At 36.4% G+C, this 24,239-nt stretch overlaps 2 protein-coding genes across 2 annotated transcripts in view; one reads left to right on the top strand and one right to left on the bottom strand.

Moving 5' to 3' along the window:
- LOC137944645 (protein transport protein SEC23 D-like) overlaps positions 1-18,007 on the top strand; it is a 69,964-nt gene extending 51,957 nt beyond the window's left edge. Inside the window, 6 exon segments of the mRNA XM_068790351.1 lie at positions 11,717-11,798; positions 11,901-12,016; positions 12,106-12,201; positions 15,656-15,779; positions 16,604-16,688; positions 17,362-18,007. Of these exon segments, the coding sequence (XP_068646452.1) occupies positions 11,717-11,798; positions 11,901-12,016; positions 12,106-12,201; positions 15,656-15,779; positions 16,604-16,688; positions 17,362-17,573 (715 nt within the window). The 3' untranslated portion in view covers positions 17,574-18,007.
- LOC137944442 (probable DEAD-box ATP-dependent RNA helicase 48) lies at positions 1,566-2,054 on the bottom strand (the record flags this gene model as incomplete). Its single annotated transcript, XM_068790130.1, has 1 exon — positions 1,566-2,054. A coding segment is annotated over one exon (489 nt), but the record flags the coding sequence as incomplete, so codon positions are not given.
- Positions 18,008-24,239: the final 6,232 nt, after the last annotated feature.

Raw genomic sequence — 24,239 nt, 5'->3', positions numbered from 1 at the left:
TTGGGAACCCGGGTTTGGATGGTTTTGGCGGGGTGATTTTTTATCTGGGCGGCACTGCCATACTCTCTTACTATGGCCCTCTCGGAATTGCTGACTCGACCATTGCTGAGTTATCTGATCTCCTTCACAGCTTGTGTATTTTTAAGGATCGCTTTAGTGGTCTCCTTATCATGGAGGGAGACTCCAAGGTCGTCATCGGATGGTGCTCCACCTCATCCTTCCCCCCGTGGCGTCACTGGCAGATTTTTCTTGGTATTTTGGATATTGTATCCACCATTTCTTGTACTTCGTCTCATATACTTGGATCAGCCATTTAGGTTGCTGATTTGTGTGCCTAGGTCCCCCCTTCAATCTCTTATTGTTAGGGGAGGTCTCCTTCGATGCATCTTCCCTTTCTTTGAAATAAGTTTATCATCATTAAAAAAAAAGTTGGCTGCCACTAATCTAACATGCCTCCATGCCTTGGTGTTCAGGCACTAGTCCGTATGTGCCCTGCCTATACGTGCAGTGCCTAGGGGTGGCATCGAGTCGAGTCGAGCCGAGTTTGAATCTGCATATGTTCGAGCTGGGTTTGATTTAAATACTTCAAACTCAAGCTAGAGCCGAGCCCAGCCTTAAGCTTAAAATTGGAATTGAGCTTGAGCAGGGTTCAAGCTCCAACTTACATTTAAAACTTTGCATAAAATACAAGTCAAATAAACTGTGCATAGAATTATGCATAAATTTTACTTAAAATTGGGCATGACCTTAGTACATAAACTCTGCATAAAATTGTCTATAAACTTTGCATAAAATTGTTTATAAACACTGCATAATATTATGCCAATGTGACTTATATAAAAACATGACCTATATACAAAATGTGACTTTTATATACATTTCCCACTCTCTTGAGCCTAGCCAAACTCGAACTTGTATATGTTCGAGCTTTGCTTGATTTGAATACTTTGAACTTGAGTTCGAGCTCAAGCTTAGCTTTGAGACTAAAATTGGAATCGAGCTCAAGCCCAAGAATTTTAACCAAATTTGAGCTCAAGCTCGAGTCGGGTTTGAACTTTAACCTACATTTAAAACTTTCCATAAAATACATGTTTAATATTAAGTTCAAAGAATCCTAAAAGTATGGAAAACAAATAGAGATAATCTTGCATATCAGAGTTATTAAGAAACGAAATATGACTAGCTCTATAACTCATAAAGGATCTCAAAATAATTTGTGTTGCATAAATTCTGTACTACATTGCATGGAGAGAATAAGGATGAAGGAAATCAAATGGGAGAAATGAGCTTACCTGTGGCTGACATATATTCCATGACTTTCGTCTGCAACGCCCAGGTCAGCAATACCTAAATGCGGTTGTGCGATCAAGAGATTGAAAGCGCTGAAGATGGAACATGGCAGAAATAGGTTGAGGAAGGACTGAAATACGAAACTTCCCTAAAAATCTGACCATGCATATTACTAGTGGTTGGTAATATGCATGCTCTCTTTTCTTTTCTTTTCCATTTTCCTTGTGCATCCAAACAAGAGAAACCACATTTCTCTTTTTTTTCTCTCTTATTTTTCATGGGCATCGAAACAAGAGAATCGATCTTTTAGTCCCATTCCTCTTCTTGGGTAAATCTTCCTCAACGTACGTCATTTCTGAATAACTGGTGCGCCCAACACTGTCAATAATACCATACGGTTTGACATTGTGCACAACCCCTTTAGGGAAAAACCTCGCGGAAGGGAGCCTGTCCTGGTTATGAAAAAGCTGAGTCTCATCCCGCTCCGACCACAGATCGTAGCCTCCAGAAAATTGAGACCTGTTAGCCAAAGCCTTCAACTGCTCGTCGGCTTTGATGGAAAAGAGAGTTGGGGCTCGCTCAACAACCTCCCACGGTCGCTCAAGCTCAAAAACTGCGGCTCTAAGTTCCGCCCTCTGCCTCATTTCGTAAATCTGGCACTCACGGCAAAGACGGGCCTTTAGGAGCTGTTTGGCTTTTTGGGCCTGCATCCGCTTCCACTGCCATTTCGAGACTCCGCCGAGGTAGGTACAAGGCCCCCCACCCAGTTTGTCACGAGGTCAGATGAGCCTAAACTCACTTGGGCTAGCGGAACTCCAACTCCCGTGATGGCCTACCTTCAATTCGTCAAAGGTAGTACAGCCTCTCACCCCTGAGATCAACGTTGCAAACTCCTTCCTCTCAAATGAAGCACGAGCAATGAAAAGATAGAAAGACAATGGAATAGGAAGAGAAAGTAACCTTGTATTAATACTAGAGAAGATTACGAGTGACCGTCCAAGGTGGAAGGCCAGCACTCTACAAAAACTCTCCCTCTCGTCTATGCTGAATGAATCTACAAGGGTTGAATGCCTTGGTATTTATAGGCTTCAACCCCTCCCTTCTCTCATGCTTCCGTCCAATGAGAGCAGAGATCCTCCCTTATCAAATCTCCTTGATTTGATCCTCCATTCAAATCCCTTGATTTGCTCCTTTTTCTTAAAATTCGTTTTACCATTGTTATTTTCCTTAGACACTTTGTTAGCCGAATCATTCTTTCTCTCATATTCGGTTAACTTTTCAGCATTAGATAAAGCTGAAGCTAATGTCTTTCTTCCCGTGGGCTGAGCAAGAATTGAGAAGACGGGAAGTAAAGACATTAGCTTCAGCTTTATCTACTGCTGAAAAGTTAACCGAATATGAGAGAAAGAATTATTCGGCTAACAAAGTGCCTAAGGAAAATAACAATGGTAAAACGAATTTTAAGAAGAAGGAGAAAGGGGAAAAGAAGTCATGGGCAAAGGACGCCAAGGCTAGGCTGGAAGAGAAGAAACGAGGGGACAAACAAAAAAAGGTCCATTGTTTCATATGCGAGGGATTGTCTTAGAAAGAGGTTCCTCAATGCTGCTCAAATCGAGGTGAACAATGGAAGGATTGAGCCTAGTTTGGGCTCCTTAACACTTTTCCATGCTGTTGTCCGTTCAAAGGAGGAGAAGGCTGCTCCACTTCTGGTAAGACCCTTAAGAGAACATCTTTTTATCTCTCTAACACTTGCTGGACGTATTGTTAGAGCAGTGGTGGATACTGGCGCCACCCACAACTTCCTTTCGTCGGAGGAGGCTAGGCGCCTAAATATACGAGGAGAGAAAGATGGGAGCAAAATGAAAGCTGTAAATTCTGCTGCTCGTGAAGTCTAAGGCATTGCCAAGAACGTCCCGGTGGAGATAGGCAAGTGGGTTGGATTTCTGAATTTTACTATTGTTGTCATGGATGATTTCAATGCGATTTTGGGAATGGAGTTTTTCACGGTTTGTAAGGCATTTGTAATGCCGCATGTTGGCGTAGTGGGGATTATGGACGAGCAAAGTCCTTGTACTATTTCTGAACTTGACAACAAAGATGTAACAAAAAAGGACTTAATGCTATCAGCCCTCCAGCTTAAGAAAGGTCTTAAGCAGGGCCGCTCTACTTACATTGCTTCTATTTGTGCTATAGAGCAGGTAGAGGTCATGCCTACCCCTAAAGAGATACAAGTCGTACTGCATGCATATAGAGATGTCATGCCTGAACAACTTCCAGCGAGGTTACCACCTAGGAGAAGGGTGGACCATTGCATAGAGCTTGAGCCCGGAGCAAGAAAGCCAGTACAAGCACCATACCGAATGGCGCCCAAAGAGCTGGATGAACTGCGAAGACAACTCAGTGAGTTGTTGGACACTGGGTTCATAAGGTCAAGCAAAGCACCTTATGGGGCCCCTATACTGTTTCAGACTAAGAAGGATGGAAGTATGAGACTATGCATCGATTATAGGGCGCTCAACAAGGTAACTATAAAGAATAAGTACCTTTTTCCTCTTATTGCAGATCTCTATGATTAGTTGAAAGAGGCGCAAGTTTTCTCCAAATTGGATTTGCGAAGTGGTTATTGCAAAGTTCAGATTGCTGAAGGAGACGATCTGAAGAATCTAAAGGTGCATTTTGGATACTTACTATGCTATAAATAGATTCCGTATCTGACATGTATTCATCTACTTCTATGAGATCTTGTTGGACATTTTCTACAAGGGTGGATCTCTTAGGGTTAATGTTTTGTCTTTTGGGATAGGTGTTGGCTAAGTGTTCTGTTTGGCCGCAAATATAGCAAGAAAGTTTATTCTTATAGGTTCTTTTTGGGTTAAATCTTCTAACATGTCTATCTTTGTTTAAATATGGTTTCCTACTTTTGAATCTACGGATAAAGTATCCTTTCTTGAAGTATTTTTTATGTTTTCTTAGTTTCTGTCCCGAGTCTTTTAGACCATAAGCTTGGGTAGTATATATCTGCTTACAGATCCCATAATCATCTCCTTTAAGTTGTCTTTGTATTTGAATGTCTGTACATTTTTCTTGAAGGATGGTCATAATAAACTTGGTTCTTTGTCCTATTGAATACACTGCTGTAGGATTTGTTGTTTCTACGTTTTGCCATTTATCATATATTTCTTTTCCTAGTGCTCCTGCTAATTTCCTAAATAACTTTGTGCCTAAGTCTTTGTTGAAAGAATTTCCTGAAATACAGGTATAATAATAATCTTGGAGAAATTTCTTATCATATTTATAATTATGTAAACTAAGTTGCTCTAAATAAACTACTGCATCTTTTTGTAATGTTACAAATCCTAGATTAGGGTCATCTCCTGTTACTAATTGATAAACTTTATTAACAAAATTATAGGGATTGGATCCTAGGCTCATTAGATGGCCAAATTCTTCTGGATTCCCTCTTTCATAACTTTCCCATAAAGCTTTTACGCTTTCTCCTAAAAATGTCTCCAAGTATATGTACATTTCTTCTACATCTTGAGACTGAAAGTTCTGAATATAGTCTGACACTACCTGATTTTTCCAAAGGTCTAATACTGTTGTCCATTCTTGGGGATCATGGGCTGAAAGATTAAAAAAATTTCCTTTGCCCATTTCTTGAAACTTTATAGGTCTTTCTATTTCTTTTCTTTTTCCTTTGGGACGTATCTTGTGATCAAAAGTTACTGGGTCACTATAAGGAATCCTTGGCATATTACCAGAATAATATACTTCCCTAGGAGGAGTTCGTGGATAAGTGGTATAACTATTTCGGGGAATAGTATTAGAGCTTTCTTCATCCATGTATTATTTGATACTTATAGTTTCTTCATCTTTTGTTGGCTCTAGAGGCATTTTTCCTATTCTGATGTTAGTTTCTTGGTCATAGTACAGATCTTCTTCCTCTTGGAGATTTCCATTTTTAATTAAGTGTTCTTCTAAATGAAAAAGTTCTTTTTCTGTTAATTTTAATTCTAGTTCTTTAGGCTATATTATTTCATCTGTCTCTGATTCTCCTTCTATGTGAACTAAATCGTAATTTTCGCTAGAAATTGATTCTGTGTCCTCTGTATTCTTTTGTTCATAACTATTAAATCTAATATTTATATTACCTTTTGTATATGTATACATAATACTTTCTTCAGGACTAATTATTTTTTCTTCTCTGAATTTAAGGTTCCATTCTAATCCAGCTAAGATATCTGGGGAATATTTGATAGGCTTAATTAATTTAATTCCCTTGTTACCTATTAAATTAAGTACATCATCTATTTTAACTTTAAACCTAGTAGTACTGGAGCAAGTACATCTTCCTAAAAATCCAATACATAATAAAAGATTGTTTCCTACAAAGGATTCATATCCTTTTGTCTGAATACCTATTTTAATATATTTTCTAAAATCTTGTAGTCCTAGGAGGAAATCAGGGGAGCAATAAAATATTCCTCCGTTCTGATTCATATCTACTTTGGTGATTCCTAACATAGCTTTTTTAGGATCGACCCATCTATCATCATAGATGCTGAGCAGAGTTTTGGTTCCTAGGTTTTTTCGTCCTAATCCTTTTACCCCTATGACAATTAAACCAAAATGAATTAAAGTATATAATTTCTTAATTTCTTTGAAAGCTTGTTCTGCTATTAAGTTTATGTTGACGGAATCCTGTCCTACACAACTAACTTGAATTTCCCTATAATGTCTGAATAATCCAGTATTAAAATTCAAAGGTCCTGTTCTATATAACTGTCTAGGATTAAGGAGATTTAATTGATTATTACTAAAGAAAGTAATATCTTGGTCTATGTCGATTATTTCGTCTAACTGAATATCTCTTTGGTCTACACTTCTTCTTCCTGTTATTCTATCTATTATGTTAAGATTTCTAGAAGAATTTTTCCGAGGTAAATCCTTCACCTCGCTGTGAAAGTGCCATGGTTTTGTTGATGATGAAGTTCTAGGTTCTATTTTGACAGCTTTTAATTTCTGAGTTATTAAATCTATCTCTTTATCAATATTTTGTTGCGATCCTTTACTAGTTTTTAGATAATCTAAATTTTCAAAGAGTTTTTCTGTTTTTACTCTTAAGGTTCTTAATTCGTCTTGTAGTTTGTTCAAAGTAAATTCTATTTCTATTACTTTGCTTTGTAGATTATTGCCTAAACTTATAATAAGATCTGCGATACTATTTAATTGTGAATTATTTCCGTGTAATATGTGTTCTTCACTATTAAAATGACATCTAAGACAATTAGGTCCTATGTATTTTATATCAAATCTTGATGAAATTCTTAAGTCTAAATAATCTACTTTTTTAAAAGGTTCCAGGTCTTAAGGCTCTGATACCAAATTTAGGGGGTACTAATTTAATTTAGTCTGGAGTATTTAAAGGAGAATTATTAGGAGATCTTCTTATTACTTGCCTTTTGGGAATAAAAACTTGCCTAGGGGTTTCTACTATTCTCCTATAGGAATAGAGGGATAAAGTGAAACAGATAATACTAAATATGAAAAAGTTACAAATAACTATTGTTAATGCTATAAAAACAAAGATCATGTATCTAGGATTCTTCCTATAATATTAGCAATTAAAAATATATAGGTGACTAAGAGGTTTTCTAGTTGTTCTGGTATGAAAACAAAATAGTTAAATAACTCCACAACTAATATAAATAAAAATATATAGGAGACTAAGAGGTTTTCTAGATGTAAGGTTCTGTTTGGACGGAAACTTGAACTAAGCCTGTATGTACTACTGCTTCAGGCAAAGTCTGGGAGTGTTGGATAGGAACTTTTGTTAGGGCTTCATCTATTTCTTCGTAGCATAACAATTTATTATCTAATTTGACTATGGAGTTGTCTATCTATTGTTCAAGGGCAAGAATTGTAGAATTATTGGGTTGTTTACAGCTTCCTGGAAGTTTACAGGGACAAGATGTTGATTCTGATACCAATTTAAAGGGGGTACTAATTTAATTTAATCTAGTCTGGAGTATTTAAAGGTGAATTATTATGAGATTTTCTTATTACTTGCCTTCTAGGTATAAATATTTGCCTAGGGGTTTCTACTACTCTTCTGTAGGAATAAAGGATAATATAAGACAGATAATACTAAATATGAAAAGATTACAAATAACTATTGTTAATGCTATAAAAACAAAGATCATGTATCTAATATTCTACCTATAATATTAGCAATTAAAAATATGTAAGAAACTAAAAGGTTTTCTAATTGTTCTGGCAGGGAAACAAAGTAATTAAATAATTCAACCACTATATAAATAAAAACAGGATACTAGTATAAGTTCCTATATTTTAAATCTTCTACCGTAATATATGGAGTTGTAAAAAAGAGTTAGATATATATAGTATATAGGTAATATGGGTAAGATTATTCTAAAAAACTGTCTTAATATTTTATTAACTAACCAAATAAACATAAAAGTATAGCAGCGTTGTGGCTTCTGGGAGCAACGCTTGGCTTCGAAGAGGTAGAGGCGTTTGTCAGCCCTCACCCAGCAGTTTCCAGCCTAATATACCCTTATGTATAAACACAAAAACAAACACCAAGCCACACAATCTATAAAACTTAGCAGACAATAAAAGCAGTGAAGATTAAACAGATAAGAACAATACCTAAAGTTATAAAAAGCACAAGCATGGAGATGATTACGAAAAATAAGTAAGAAGTGTAATTCTCGAGGGGTTTATCTTTAGATCAAAGCTGTTTAGATCTTTATGGTTACTCCTTCAGGTATGGGAAACGCAAGACACAGAGAGGTGTGCAATTTCCTAGCATTAAGCTTCTGCCACGGGCTCCAACATTTAGTCCCAAGAAAACAAAGCCCTGAAACCTCCTTGGGTATAAACGGGCAGAAACAAGGGACGCATGGACCGTGAAGCATCAAAGGAATACCGCAATGCTTTTACTCTGTGCTTGGGATTAACCCCGGGTTAGAGGAGGAAGGTACAGATCTAAACAGACAGAGATATTCTTTGATTAAATATCTTTGGGTTTGAGGATCTTCCTCTTGATCAATGTTCTTAAGCACAAGTTGTTGTTCATTCGTAAGAACATTAATTTTATGCATTTGTGCCATAGATTGTAGATGAGAACAGCTACAATCTTGGTCTTCTTCTGATTGGCTGGATGAGGCATAATCAATATCATCCCCAGAATCAGAGTTTAAGAGAATTTTGGCCAACTGAATTCTTAATCCTTCATCAATCTGAAGTTTGTTAAGTTTCTCTTTAGTTTTGCATCTATTTGAATAGTGGCCTAATTTACCGCATTTGTAACAGACAATTTTCTTTTTGTCTGGAGGATTTCTTCTAGGAGGTGGTCTCTGACGAGGAGGAGGTCTCCTAGATTCATGACGAGTCTTTTGATGAGACTGTCTTTTTGGATATCTCCTACTCTGGTGTGAATAGGGTTCATGTCTCTTAGAGTGAGAGACTTTACCTTTTCCCTTCCTTTGATTGGAAGGTGATGGACCTGTGTCACAAGCAAATTGTTCACAGAATTCACCAAGCTCACGCTTTCCAGTAAGATTTTGTTTCTTAAGCTGAGCTTGAAGCTTTAAATCATTACATAAGGTCAGCCCTTCTTGGATGATAGCACTGGTAAGGAGACCATATGTATATTGATGGTAGTTTATAATTCCTACCTCATTACCTAACCTTTTTCTTACCTTGCTGGCAAAAAGAGTTGGTAAACCATCAATAAATTTTGCTTTCCAATATTCATTATTGGCATCTGGTCTTTGTGTAACCTTAGTGAGGAAAACATCTTTATACCAGCAAAACTGGCTAAGTGTTCGACACCTAAGATTTTGCAAAACCTCTCTTCCCTTATCTGATTGGGAAGTCAGATTTCCAATGAAATGATGAACAATACAGGAAATCAAGGTATAAACTGCATCGTCCTCACCTAGTTAGGCTTGGCCAGATTCAGTTTTGATAACCTTCTTTGAATTATAAATTTCCTGATGTTGTTTAGGGGTGAGGATATTATCCCACCCCTGCAGTAAGCATTTCTGCAATTCCTTGATCGAAATTCTTATGTTGCCGACAGATTGTACAATACATAAGCATTCGGTGACAATGTTCTAATATCTGATATTCAGATAATCCATCTATATTCCATTCATAAATGGATTTGCCATCATAAGATTTTTTATCTAAATAAACATTCTCCTCATACAATAGGTCTTGAGGTGTAGGCCTATGGTAATAGAGTTTGTTAGGTAGATCCCATTTCCGAGTAGAGTTTTTCTCATAATCCAATTTTTGGATACGCGGATCTTGTATCATGTCTTGAAGAATTTCTTCAGTCTGATTGACATTGGTTAAACCTAAATCTTTGAGATTAGAGTTTTGACCAATATCAGAATCAGAATATGCTGAAGGAGTTAAATCCTCAGAATTTTGAGATGAAAAACCTTCATTTAGTGAGATTCTAATGTTTGAATACTTTTCAGAATCTTCGCAGCTTTTGCTTCTTTGGCTTGTTTTAGTTGATCTTCAGAAAGATTCAATCTTCCAAGCTGAGATAATAATTCATCAACAACTTCAGAATTATTATCCCATTTAAAGTTCCTAATAGGAGCGGGTGGTTTGATGAGCGGTTTATTGTTCATCAACAAAGGTAATTTTCGAGAAGATAAGTTATAAGGATTCTGACAATATTTCTCTGGATTTTACCTTTATCCAAAAAATCTTCAATACGAATTAGCTGTTGGCCAATTGTTTTGAGATTTAAATTGGTAAAATTGTTTTGTCTCCTGATTTGACCCATAGGATTAAGAGTGGAGAGAGAGAGAGAGATGCTCGTGCTTGTCAGCCAACCAGATGATTATTGTCGGAGAGTAGACAGTTAATGACCCTATGTGCTGTCTTTCCAAACCATGAGGTCAACAACCTGTCCTAAGAATGTATCTGTTCTCAAGGTGGTTAAGAAGGTTTCTTGCCTCATCCATCCCAGTGTTGGTCAAAGCACGCCTCTGATTAAGGTCTCAAGGACAAAATGTACCACTGTGATGAAGGGAATTTTGGACCTTAATTTGAGTGTGTTTGGCATATGCATGTAGACCTCTGACCCAGGATCAAGCAAACATCTGGTGAAGTTATCTTTCTGGACATCAATTCGTAATCCACTAAAAAAACTGAGTGAGCTTGCAGATGGATTTCATAGCACTAAATGCAGAGTGAGGGAGGGGATGTGGAGGAAACCATGAGACTGTTCAAGCATTGTGGCCTCTGCTTCATGGTTTGAGGCTGTCTAGAGATTGCTTTTTCATCTTGCTTAGACTTGAAGGAGCCTCTTCAAATGTCACCTAGTGGGCTTAGGCTAGATCCCTCCATTTTGGAAGCTCTCACATATGTTTAAGGAGATCGATGACAAGTTTTTTTTTTAAAAAGTTCTCTTGCTGTTTCTTGGGTATGCACCCTTTGCTCAGCAATTCTCCATGATATTTCTTTCGTTGGGAGTGGCTACAGCAGTCAATCCTATCATGGGTGATTGCATTCCCCTCGTATAGATGGACTGGCGATGATGGGCTCCTTGCAGTCATCTAATGTTTTTAGTAGCCAGCTCATGTATCTATTCTGTACTATCTAAAAATAAAAATGACAGAGAGAAGGAAAAGGAAGTGCTGTGCAGTGATGGGGAAGATGCAGTCATTAGATTTTGTTGGTTCTCTTATAAATGTTTCTTGGGAAGGGGCTTAGAAGCTCTGTTTGTGCACCAAATTGGTGTATTGGTCTTTGTTTCACCCTTATGATGTTATTTGTGGTTGTGATTTGGAGCTTGGATGCAGGTGGTACGAAGCTGAAAGCTGCTTAGCCTTTGCATGCATCCGCTCTTTGCCCTTGATTTCTCATAGTGGAAGACATAAAGGCAGATTATGTTGTTGTTTTTTCTATTGAATTTCTTTAATATTACATAAAAAAATTTATGGGAGAGGAAGGGAGGAGGGGAAATTAACAGATTAGTGTCTGGAGTGCCAAAAAATGTAAAAAAGGGCTTGCCGTCTTTGCTGCCTGCCACAATGGTAATGAGGCTCTGTGCTTTCATGGACATTTTGATTGTGTGGTCACTACCTTCTCCATTGATTACATGAAAATTTTGCGTTATCTTTATTCTTAAATAAAACATCTATGAGTAAGCTGATTGGTAGTGAGTGCTAGATTACCCTCAAACTGGTTTGTTTGACTGTTTTATTAATTGAAAGAGGGTGAAGCTTTATTCCGATATTACATGTATGACTCAACACAAGTATATGACTCATAATGGGCAAGGATAAGCTATAGTCCACTACTGTCTATATTTTGACAGTTTCATGGGTAGCTTAATCTAAGTTCATTTTTGAAAATATAATTGATGTTTCAGATACCGGATGCTTAGCCGTTCATATGCCTTTCGATGCATACTAAGATTGAGAACATCCTCTGATTTCCAGCCAGGACGCTCGGTATGGTCTTGGAGATCTTCAAAAACATTTAAGTTTTGCTTCTGATTCATATCTAACTAAGAGCTGCTCTTATGTGGTCTGATTTACTTTTTTCTTCTATAGTATGGTCATTTCTTTGCAGATCCTCAGTATGAGAACGTTCAGCACATTATATGTTGCGACTCTTATGCCACTTATGGTTATGACTTTGATTTTTCTAATTCTGTGGGATTCTCGAGGTATTCAGATCCTGTCTTGATGTCATATACTGAGAAGGATGGGTCTTTATTTTAGAAATATGAAACAATATGTCTTAAATCATGTACAGACAGACAGAGCCTCCTGTGGTACAAATTGCTTTCCAGTATACTGTCATTGTGCCACCTGAGGAATCTTCAGTTTCAGGATCAAGTGCTGAAAACAAGTACGTATAACCAGCTGCCATGTGCTAGGAAGTCCTTGTCTTTTCATTTGTGGTCATTCTGTGTTTTAATCAACTCTAAAATTTATAATTGCTCTTACCTACAGTTAAAGTTGTGTAAACATCAAAGTTTTTTTAACCCAGAATCATATGTATTTTAGGTTTCTTGTACTATGTCATCACAAGGATTTCTCTGGTTTTTCATATTATATTGTAATTAGTATTATAGAAGCAGTGTATGGAGATCAGAAATTGGTCTAATATTAGAGTTTCTTGGGAAGAGGAGTAATAAGCTGTTCTCTATCTCTTTTTTCTTTTTTTGTATAAAAGCGAGATAGTAATTTATTAGTAGAGAGAGGTACAAGATGTTAAAAGCAAACTTAAAAAGCATACAACTGAATAGTTATTAGCTGTTCTCTATCTCTTTTTTCTTTTTTTGTATAAAAGCGAGATAGTAATTTATTAGTAGAGAGAGGTACAAGATGTTAAAAGCAAACTTAAAAAGCATACAACTGAATAGTTATTAGAGGACATTAAAGAAAACAAATACAATAGCACAACCAATCTATTACAATGTTAAGCAATGGGAAGGGAATCTCCCACAATGAGTTGTTGTTCCAAGAAATCAGTTAGATGATTCACATCCCCATAGAGTGGCATCCAACTCTTCCATCAAATGCCTATAAAGGTCGATAATTTTCTCAAAAATCAGAATTAAGCATCAAGGTGAGGACTTCCCTGAACATCCTGCTGGAAACAACAGCCAAATCACCTCAATGATGGCAGGATTAGAAAAAAGATTTGGTAAACACTCTTAAGGCCTATGAGGAGGATCAAAAACTCTACCTCAATGGGTCACACTGCATCCACCAGCTAGGCTAGGATTGCTCTGAGATCAAAATTGTGCTTTTACCACCTGTTCTATGGTGGTGTCTACTCCTTGATTGTCTCCATTCTAGCAGTCAAATGTGAGGCAATCAGCTTTCTGTTTCTCTCTGAATGGATCCAAGGAGAGGAAAAAGGTAAGGAATTTCATTGGACCAAAATTTTATGTAGTTCTAAATCTTAGTTGATTAGTCAATTTGGGAGGTCCACTCCTCAACCTGTAGACCTTACTGTTTTCAAGGCTAAACTTATCGGGACTTATTCTTCTCTCTCTGACCGGACCTAACATCTTATACTGAGATGAAGACTATCTTGGCAACTTATTCAACTCTAGCCCTCATAGAGCAATAAACAACACTGTTATGCTGGAAATTTGCTGCCATTTTCATCATTACTTTGTTTCTCTTATTCATGCAAACTTTTTTTTAGGGGATTGTTTGACTTTCTTCAAGCATCTTCTAGGGGGTTTTGTTGGCAAAGAAATGAGTTTTGCCAGCCTCAAACAGCAGCTGCAGCATTTGATAATTACTCTTTGCTTTGGTCAATGCTCTTGTTAATGTCACAAAAAAGATCTTGGTCATTGTTATTGTAAAATAATCAGATATGAGAAAGATGAAGTTTTGGAGTGAAGAATAGCCAATTCTGGGAAGTCTCACTTTGCGTCAACATTGATCAACCCCTATATAAAGATGTCATCGAGTTGATGTGCAGAGCAAACATACCATGTTATAATCTTGCCACTCATAATTGCATCGTGAATGAAATGACAATTTGCTTCAATGTATTTAGTTCTCTCGTGAAATATTGGATTGTTAACAATAAAACTAACAGCCTGATTGTCACAAAATATTGCCATAAGTTTTCAATTGAGAACCCAAACTCTATCGCTAAAGACTTAATCCACATTATTTCACAAGCGGCATACGCTTGACCTTGCTAGTATAGTTTGTTTTGGTACTTTTTCTAGGTCACAAGGTTACTGCTCATAAATGTGCAATAAGCACTCACTGAGGTTCTACTGATTTTAGACTTTACATTGTCAACATTTTGAAAACCTCATTATTTCTAGATTATGGTGTGGTTTATGAAACAATCCCTGTCCACATTTTAAATACCATAATATCTGTTTCACAACTTCAACTCCTCAGGTTTTCCATAAACTGACTGACAACACCATCAACATAGGAAATATTAGGTTGAGTCTTAAATCAGCTTACCAACAAGTCTTGTAGTATTGGGTCTTATCTTTAGGTATTGGAGTCTGACATTATCAACATAGGAAATGTTAGGTTGAATCATTGGATCGTTATTCAGTTTGCTAACAAGTTGTCTATATTGGGTCTTATCTTTAAACATTGGGTTTTGTTCATCATGCAAATTTGCATTTGTTTGCATCACTCTCTGTTGACTTTGCTCCAAATAAACCTCTCTCAGCTTATCTTAGTCTACATATCAGTTGTATATTTCCTTTGTGTTCGTATAATTCTCTCCTTGTTTCATGCAACATCAATATTGAGGAAGTAATTCAGGTGTCTTAAATCCTTGGTTTGAAAATGTTGTTTGATATTCTCACTTTCTTGTTGTGTAGTCATCTACATAGACTATTAAGATAACAATACTTTTGTCCCTCTGGAGAACAAAGATAAAGTGGTATGAATGGCTCTTTTTAGACCCCAAGCCTATCATCGTTTGACTGAATTTATCAAACCAAACTCTTGGCTCGGTTTTAGACCATATATTGCCTTTCCAATCTACGAGCCCTATATTTCTCCCCTTGAGCAACATATCTAGGATATTGCTTGATATAGGCCTTTACAATAATATCTTCATAACAAAAAGACATTTTTAATGTCCTACCCTTTATTAACAGTAATAGAATTGGATGAAATTTAATTTGACATCAGGAGAGAATGTTTCATAAAAACCCAGTGACAACTACAACAATGTGGCTCTGATACCATTAAAATAATCAGAATTAGGAAAGATGAAGTTTTGGAGTAAAGAATAGCCAACTACAGGAATTCTCTCTTTGCGTTAATCTGAGATTAGGATATATATCGAACCTTCATCCCTTAATAAATTTGTCTAATGAGTTTTTACAAGATGAGACTAAAATACCTGTGAGTAAAAGCCTACCTGTCACTCAGAATAAGTTGAGGGACTGAACTACCATTAACTTAAAAAGCAAGCTCTAAGCATAAACCACTATAACAGGAATGCCCCTGAATTATAAGAAACACCTGTCCACAGTTGTTAAGAAAATCTTATTTGCCTTTTAGAAAGAAAAAAATATGAACATTGATGTTAACAATATTTTGTGGAATTGGATTCTTTTGACTGATGATTGATAGGTACTAGTATTTAATTACTCGAGGAAAGAAAATTTTGAAACTGTTTCTTTTTTTTTTTAATTCAAAGATGTTTGTTGGTAACTACTCCGTGAAAAACTTTCTCGTATATTGTTTCTGTTTTGGCCTTTTTCATTGTTGAAATGTGGTTGTCAATGTCTTCCCCTAACTGTCAACATTCTTCTCACTGCATTTTTTATGGCATAACAATGTACTTTCTTTAGGTCCAGATACTCCCTTAAGCGGCACTTAAGTATAAGGACATTTCAATATGCTACAGCTGCAAATATGAATGAACTTTACGACAGCGTTGATCCTGAAGTTGTGTTGTCAATCCTTGTTCATAAGGTTGTTTCGTATCAAATTTTTTTTGCTGTATTTTATTATTAGATTTCATTTGTTTCTTAGTGTAGAACAAGCTAGTTTTATTGAGAGTTTGGAATATCTTGGTTGAGTAAGACACTTCTGTATTTGAGAGGCCTAATATGCATCACCATTCTGAATGGCTTTTTGAGCATTGGCGGGAAATTTGGTTTAAGGCAACAATCTATACCTGAAGCTCATCTAAACGTTTTGGGTCCAAAACAGTTAGTGTTGTTGGATTAAAAAATTGGACCAGGGGCTATGGATGAACTCAAGTACACATGAGCATTATCTAGGTAAAAGGGGTGTTACATCTTTTAGGTAAGCTAGAGATTGATGCATTAGTGCCTTTTCCGTGTGATACATTCTGTAAATTGTCACTGTTGATGAGTGTGTGTGTGTAGATATATATATTTGGTTTTGTTTTCTCATTAGCATTTTTTTCTTTGTATGCATTTAATAATATGGAATTGACCATTTCAGAAAAAAAAAAGGGGAATTTGTCAAATGCTTAGCTATCTGCAGTATTTTTTTGACTTGATTGTGGTAATATGGTTTGTGAACATGATTTCTCTGCCATTGATGTTGAATCATAAATTTCCTGTGCCAAATATGCCTTCTGGTTTACTATACTACTTAAAGTTCCATCACATGTGGAGAAGGGAAAAAGAAGGAAAACTGTTGTGTTTTCGAGTCAATTAAACTAGTCAAAAACATTAAGGTCAGTCCTGACTGGAGACTTGAGTACCACAATCTACTTTATATTGATCCTTCCTGCTCATTTGCCCTTGTTTGGCACAAATTTTCAGGTAATTTCAGCTTCTTTGGAGCAAGGAATTAGGGAGGGAGGCATAACAGCAGATCCGGCACTCCCCTTTCCTCCTCCACAAGACTGTAAGTTATTTCCTTTTTGGTTCTTCAAATACTGATGCTAGGAGGAAGGCATAAAATTTGGGTTTACATTCCAGGTTTTGGAATTTGATTCCTACCTGTAGCCTGTAGTTAGGATTTAAAAAATCCTTTAGTTGTTAAGTTTGATTGTGAGCTCATAAATATTTAACCAAGTTATTCCAACTGCACTGTCACAAGAAATGTGTTTCCTTTTTGTGGTTCATCAAGTAATCATACCAGGAGAAGGCCCTAAAATTTAAACATAAGATTTGGGGGTTAGAATCCAGTCATTCTGTTTGTCAAGTCCCATAAGGATGTTGTGTGACATCCTTGTGCAGAAACAGATCGATATGTGATCTTAACTGGGGTCATATTCTTGCAATCACATGTTAAATAGATTATGTTTGTTGAGTCTAATGGTGGGTTTGGAAATATTTAGCTCAAATGCTGCAGGGTTACAGGAAAGTAATCCTGACATGATGGGGCCACCGAGTGGAAATCAAGGATCATCTGATTGCTCATTTTTCTTGGATTATATGCATAATCTTTTTGGAATGACCAGCCAGATGGACCCTACTCTCTCCTTTGGGTTCTAGACCTTTTTTAGTTAACGATTTCAATAACAGTGTTTAGATTGTTTTGCTTCACCTACTAATACTAATGTTATTTGGTGCAGGCCTCTTGCGAACAACAATTAACAAACTGAAACAAGACAGAAGTATCACTCCAAAGCTCACATTTATTCAAGGGGGACAGGACGATGCCACTGTGTTCGAAAACTATCTCATAGAAGAGCAGGATGTTGATGGTAATGGTTTAACAAGTGTGGTAGGCTTTGTATCCTTCTTGGATGAAGTGACTCAGCGGGTGGCGGAGTATCTTGCATAAATGAGTTAGCTAGATAAATGTTCTTGCAGTACCAAATCATGCTTTGTGTCAAAACCCATGGAGCAGCCTTTGATATCGCATTGGTATTTTGCTTCCTCGTCTTTTAGTTTCTGCTCTTTTCAGAGGCGGTAGTCAGAAGGGGCGACGAACGAGTCGTCCACCCCTATAATCACTTTCGAGTGAAGAAAGAAATAGGTCCCTCATCTGTGTCCCTTAGAGTGAGCGACAGAGAACTAATTAGAATCGAGAATACTGAAACCGAAAAGTATTTCTTCCCTTTTTAGAAGCAACTCGTTCATTTTGACGGTTACTACATCGAACTGTGGGACTCATAAAATATGGCTGGACATCGTACTACTTTCTTTCTTTCTCCTAATTATTCAATCCTATGGTTCAATTCTCTGCGAGCTGAAATGTCTTCATGTCTCTTCATTTGCAAGGGAAAAAGGTCGGCCTAGTAAGAAGCTCAGGACTTCCACTAAGGTTTTATAATTTTGAAAACCCCAACTCTCGTTATGTATTTGGTTGCTCTCCTGTTCTTCCCTTGATTGTTTTTTCTTGGCAGGAGGATTATCGAATTGATGTTGTTGATGATGATGTTGATTATGCCGAAGATTTTGATGAGGATCATCGTGAAGGTATTACTTTTGCTCGTTTTTTCGTTTTGTTTTAGCTTTTTGTTTTTAGTTCACTTTAGGTGCTTCAATTGTATTTATGGGTACGGAATATGGATTATGAAGATGAAAGCGAACTGACGAAGAGGGATTTTTCTAAACTCGAATTAGAGCCTGATCATGCAAACCGCCCTTTATGGGCTTGCGCTGATGGCCGGATCTTTCTTGAGACATTCTCACCGTTGTATAAGCAAGCCTATGATTTCCTCATTGCAATTGCTGAGCCCGTTTGCCAGTATTTAAGATGTCCTTCTATTTTCTTCTACTTAAAACTCTGTGGTTGCTCATTATCATTTTGTTGGAAAAATGTTGTGCAGGCCAGAGTCTATGCATGAGTATAACTTGACGCCTCATTCCTTATATGCTGCTGTTTCTGTTGGGTTCGAGACTGAAACAATAATTACTGTTTTGAACAAGCTATCAAATACTAAGCTCCCTAAAGAAATGATTGATTTCATTTATGCTTCAACTTCTAATTATGGGAAAGTAAAACTTGTACTAAAGAAGAACCGGTACTTTGTGTTGTCCCCTTTCCCAGTGGTGCGAATTTGGTCTCGTATTCCACAAGTGGTTTATTATTATTATTGATGTTGTTATTATCATTATTATTATTCTTATGGTGATGAGGGGAATTTGGAACTTATGCTTTACATGATACTTGCAGGTGCTGAAGACTTTGCTGAAGGACGAGGTTATATCTAAAGCGAGAATTTATTCCAATGAGGTAATTTATTTTGCTGTTATTTTCTTCATGCATGTCCACTTTATTTTTCTGAGGTGTTATTCTGAGTTGTGCCTTTTTATATTTTGTCTTTTATCTTATCTTTTTGGCGAGTAATAGAAAATTTCTCTCATCATGGTAATTTTAATATTTTTAACGACATCAAGTAACTAGTAATGGAAGAGTATTTTTTTATCTGACAATAACTAATTTTATTTTTTTGTTTTTGTCGTAGGTGGAGATTTTGCTCATGCAAGGACGTATATTATTTTCTAGCATTAAGAGAAACAATTATAGTTTGTAATTTTATAATGGATTTATAGTTTTTATTTGGGTGATTGTAAAGTGATAGTGATATTTCATTTAATTTTGTTGTGTTTGATTATTGTTTATAATATTATGCAGTGTATAAAGTGTTTAGACTATTTTATGGAGTGTTTATGGAATGTATAGATAATTTTATGAAGTGTTTATGGAGTGTTTATGGAGTATTTTTGGAGTGTTTATACAGGTATTATGTATATTGATTATGCCCAATTTTAAGTAGAGGTCATGTCGAATTTTATACAGGTATTATATACATAAATTATACTCAATTTTAAGAAGAGGTTATGCCTCAATCTTATACATGTATTATATAAATAGGTTATGCCTAATTTTTTGTAGAGGTCATATCCAATTTATGTAAAATGTATGTATAATTTTATATATAATTTATTTGATATATATTTTTTGAAAATTTTTAAATGTATGTTGAGGCTCGAGTTCGGCTCGAGCTCGGTTAAAATTTTTGGGCTCGAGCTCGATAACAATTTTAGGCTCGGCTTGAAGCTTGGCTCGAAATATTTAAATCAAGCTCGACTCGAACATAGGCAGGTTCGGGCTCGGCTCGGCTCGGCTCGATGCCACCCCTAATTACACACATTGGTTATCCACGATTTCATCCAATTTCATCTATAATCTTACTTCATCTTGGTACTGTGATTATACTGATTGTCACATGGGCCAAACATAATCATGCTTACCAGTGGACATCTCCATCATGATAGGTGCAATTTCAACTGATTTTTCTATTACCAAAAATTTAAAGAATCATGTAGTTGGAAGTAGGCTGCTCTCTTTTGTAGTGTGGAATACCAAATGTCTGACATGGTCTATTTAAAGTAACTTATCAGGAACTTTGGTGGTGATGCTATTGGATGAAAAAATTTAAATTTCAGAACTTCCGTTGTGGTTGCCAATCATTTGGAGGAGTTGTACTCACGTAGTGCTTGGTGATATCTTATATCGCGATCTATATCATATAAGATTCTATATCAAGAATATGTTAATGAAGCATAATATTATCATATCTATTCTTGATAATCCTTTTCTACATTTGCTTTCATTTTTCTCCTATCAAATAGTCTGGCTGTTCCATGTATTTCTTAATAAATTCTTTCTTTTTTCTTGTTGTCATTGAAAAAAAATTCTTGTTGTGCCTTGGTTTTTGTGTTTTCTGCCACAAATTAGTTGAGCTGCATTTTACTGATTGGTGTTCTGCATCTTGTCCAAGCATATTGATTTGTTGTACGTTTATATTTGAATTTTTCTTCTTATATTACTTGACCTTGTAGATGCAATGTCGAGAACCTGTGTGGCTCGATTATTTGCTATTTTGAGGGTGCCAGTTTTGGATGTACCACCCGAGAGGTGGCCTAGAGTTGGTTGGTCAATGCTACCACATGTTTGCACTTGCAAAGACATCATGCTACTGAGTTATGTAGGAGTTTGTCCTATGTAGAGGATTGAATAATGTGGCAATGATGAAGCTGTCAATTTGCTCTAACATGAGCGAGCCTCTTCATGGTATGAGCCCTCCATTGGTGGGTGCAAGCTGTCGATTGTCAGTCACTTGTTAGAAATAATGTTGGTTTTGAAGAAGACCACCTTGGATGTGTATACCTTGAGGATTTCATTTAAGAAATGATCTTTAAATAAGATGCTAGGTTCACACCTACATAAGATGTATGAGTCCATGTTAAAAGTCAGTTTTCTACAATGACAACCATATATATGATTTTTTTAAATATTATATTGGTATTTATCAAATAAATATTTATTTTCTTCTATTTTAAAAGAAAAAAACCCTCTTTGGATATGTGCTTAATGATGATCAGTTCTTCTCTATTAAGGGTAAAACAAAGCATCAATTATGGCTTGATAGATAGATAGATAGATAGATAAATATTCTTGCAGTACCAAATCATGCTTTGTGTCAAAACCCATGGAGCAGCAACCTTTGATATCGCATTGGTATTCTGCTTCCTCGTCTTTTAGTTTCTGCTCTTTCCAGAGGCGGTGGTCAGAAGGGGCGACGAACGAGTCGTCCACCCCTGTAATCACTTTCGAGTGAAGAAAGAAATAGGTCCCTCTTCTGTGTCCCTTACAGTGAGCGACAGAGAACTAATTAGAATCGAGAATACTGAAACCGAAAAGTATTTCTTCCCTTTTTAGAAGCAACTCGTTCGTTCATTGTCTAACTCCCTTCCTAATAACAAGAAGCAAATGCAGATTAGGAAATAAGGAACAGGACTCTCCTTCGGAAGAAATGACTACAGGGAGCCTTGAAGAGGAGCATCACAATTCTCAACTCTGCCATTATCTGTATCTTCCAATGCATTCATTGGTAGGACAATAAGTACTTCCCCATGAGAATGATATTTGAACATGTTGGGCCGGTAGTTAAGGATTATCTTAAAAGAAGGAAACATATGTCGAAACATACCAAGTTCTACTTTGAGGGTCATAACATCTATATACCCTTTCTCAAATCTAGGGTAACCCATGAAAAACACTGAATGGATCAATAATACATTTCTTTTCTTGGATGGACTTGAATTATTGTTAAATTCCATGGTTTAATCCATATGAACTAGGTTTTATAACTTTTATATAAAATTTGACTTTTACAATCTTCTATTTTCTCACTCCAACTCATACCATAGACCACTAGAGTGTGTAATAAAAGGTATGTATCTAACAACATCAATACTTTTCTTCACTTCAATTTCCAATTTAATGCACAATTGATGGCAATTCAGCTGTTGTAAGAGATGATTTAGTTAATTTTGATAGTTGCATAAGACATTAACATCAACGCTTAAGGATCATTTGTGTCGACTTAGGAAAATAAAACGGTGAGAAAATTATTATTTTTTTTACTAATTTTCTCATTGGATGATGTTTTTATTGACAAATTCTCTTAGAAAATTTTCTTGCATTTGTGATGCCATTGAAAATAAAATAAAATAATAATTACGTAGTTGTAGTGTTTACAATTGGAACAAAATAAGAAATTAAATATAGAAAATGAGCAATCAACATAAATCTTCTTGGCTTACTTTTCCCATGATATCAGATTCAGCAATAAGAAACATACTTATTTTTTTTTAAGGACAAGAAGATAAAAAAGAAAACTTTTTCTATTCATTAAATAGTGCAAATATTAGAAGAAAATTAAAAAAAAAATTCCTCTATATATTTTTCTTATAATGTTCTATCGGCATATACACACCCTTAAATTTTTTATGACTCGTTACATGTAATCTCCATTACATAAGTAAAATATGTGCTAGCTAGGGTATACCTTGTTACTTTTCAATCATGTTTCTCATGACCTCCACAAACCTAAGGTTGCATTGTCCTCATCAAAGACTCAGGTCAAACACATAATCAAAACTAGGAGTGTGAGAAAAAAAAAAAAACTTAAATTCACTCCGTTGGGTAGAGAAGGGATAGAAGGAAATAACCCTAAGTTCAGGTCAAGTTTGGGACTCGAGGTCCAACACATAATCAAAGTTAGGAGTGGGCGAAAATAAAAAACTTAAATTCACTCCGTTGGTAGGAGAAGGGATGGAGGGAAAGAACCCTAAGTTGGAGATAGGCTTGGGTTTTCCCAAATTTGGCCTAAACTTGATGGAAATACCTTATTGATATTTTTTAAAAATTAAAATAACATATAAATAAAACTTATCTATTTTTTATTTTTTATTATTTATATTTTGACATTGTATAATAATTTTATGCATTGTATTCTTTAATTATTTTTATATTTAAAAAATATTTTAATCGAAGAATTACTAGGTTGACTTGGGAATGAGACAATGGATAATGTTTGATTTCTAAACCGTTCGGGTTTCCGAGTTGGGGTTCGGGTTCTCAAAACAAACCCATGCTTTCGCCTCTGAATTAACCCACTTTTTCTTTGGCCGAACCACCTCAAACGGCGTTTACAAGATCGCTGGTTTAGACTAATCAAGCCGAGCAGGGAAAGAAGTTTGTGTTTTTTTTGCTTCCTCATTATTTGGGTTTTTATCAACCTCGCGACTTTGCAACTCTGCTGTTGTCTTCTCGTCGATGGCAGTTAGGCCGACAATATCTCATTTCCCGACCGATCCCAATGCACTGGAAGCCTCCGGCCTTCCTTGGGGAGTCACCGTTACCCCATTTTCTCCAGTTGACGAGCTTGGTAACCCCCCTGTTTCCGGGTCCGATGGTAACCTTGTTCCTCGCTGCGATAATTGTTGGGCTTATTTCAATTCCTACTGCGAGCTTGAACAATGGGCTTGGATTTCTTCTCAATTCTTACTTAGCCCACGGAAAGTAAAGATATTAGCTTCAGCTTTATCTACTGCTGAAAAGTTAACCGAATATGAGAGAAAGAATTATTCGGCTAATAAAGTGTCTAAGAAAAATAACAATGGTAAAACGAATTTTAAGAAGGAGAAAGGGGAGAAGAAGTCATGGGCAAAGGACGCCAAGGCTAGGTCGGAAGAGAAGAAACGAGGAGACAAACAGAAAAAGAAGGTCCATTGTTTCATATGCGAGGGATTGTCTTAGAAAGAGGTTCCTCAATGCTGCTCAAACTGAGGTGAACAATGGAGGGATTGAGCCTAGGTTGGGCTCCTTAATACTTCTCCATGCTATTGTTCGTTCAAAGGAGGAGAAGGTTGCTCCACTTTCGGTAAGACCCTTAAGAGAACTTCTTTTTATCTCTCTAACACTTGCTGGACGTACTGTTAGAGCAGTGGTGGACACTGGCGCCACCCACAACTTCCTTTCGGAGGAGGAGGCTAAGCGCCTAAATATACGAGGAGAGAAAGATGGGAGCAAAATGAAAGCTGTAAATTCTGCTGCTCGTGAAGTCCAAGGCATTGCCAAGAACGTCCCGGTGGAGGTAGGCAAGTGGGTTGGATTTCTGAATTTTACTATTATTGTCATGGATGATTT

This window comes from Aristolochia californica, unplaced genomic scaffold (assembly GCF_029961685.1).
Source record: "Aristolochia californica isolate CCGP_79_NKW_82.1479 unplaced genomic scaffold, dmAriCali1.0.hap1 SCAF_11, whole genome shotgun sequence".
In the NCBI taxonomy this organism is placed as follows: Eukaryota; Viridiplantae; Streptophyta; class Magnoliopsida; order Piperales; family Aristolochiaceae; genus Aristolochia; species Aristolochia californica.
Note: the sequence above shows the minus strand (reverse complement) of the source record. Positions and strands in the feature narration are given on the sequence as shown.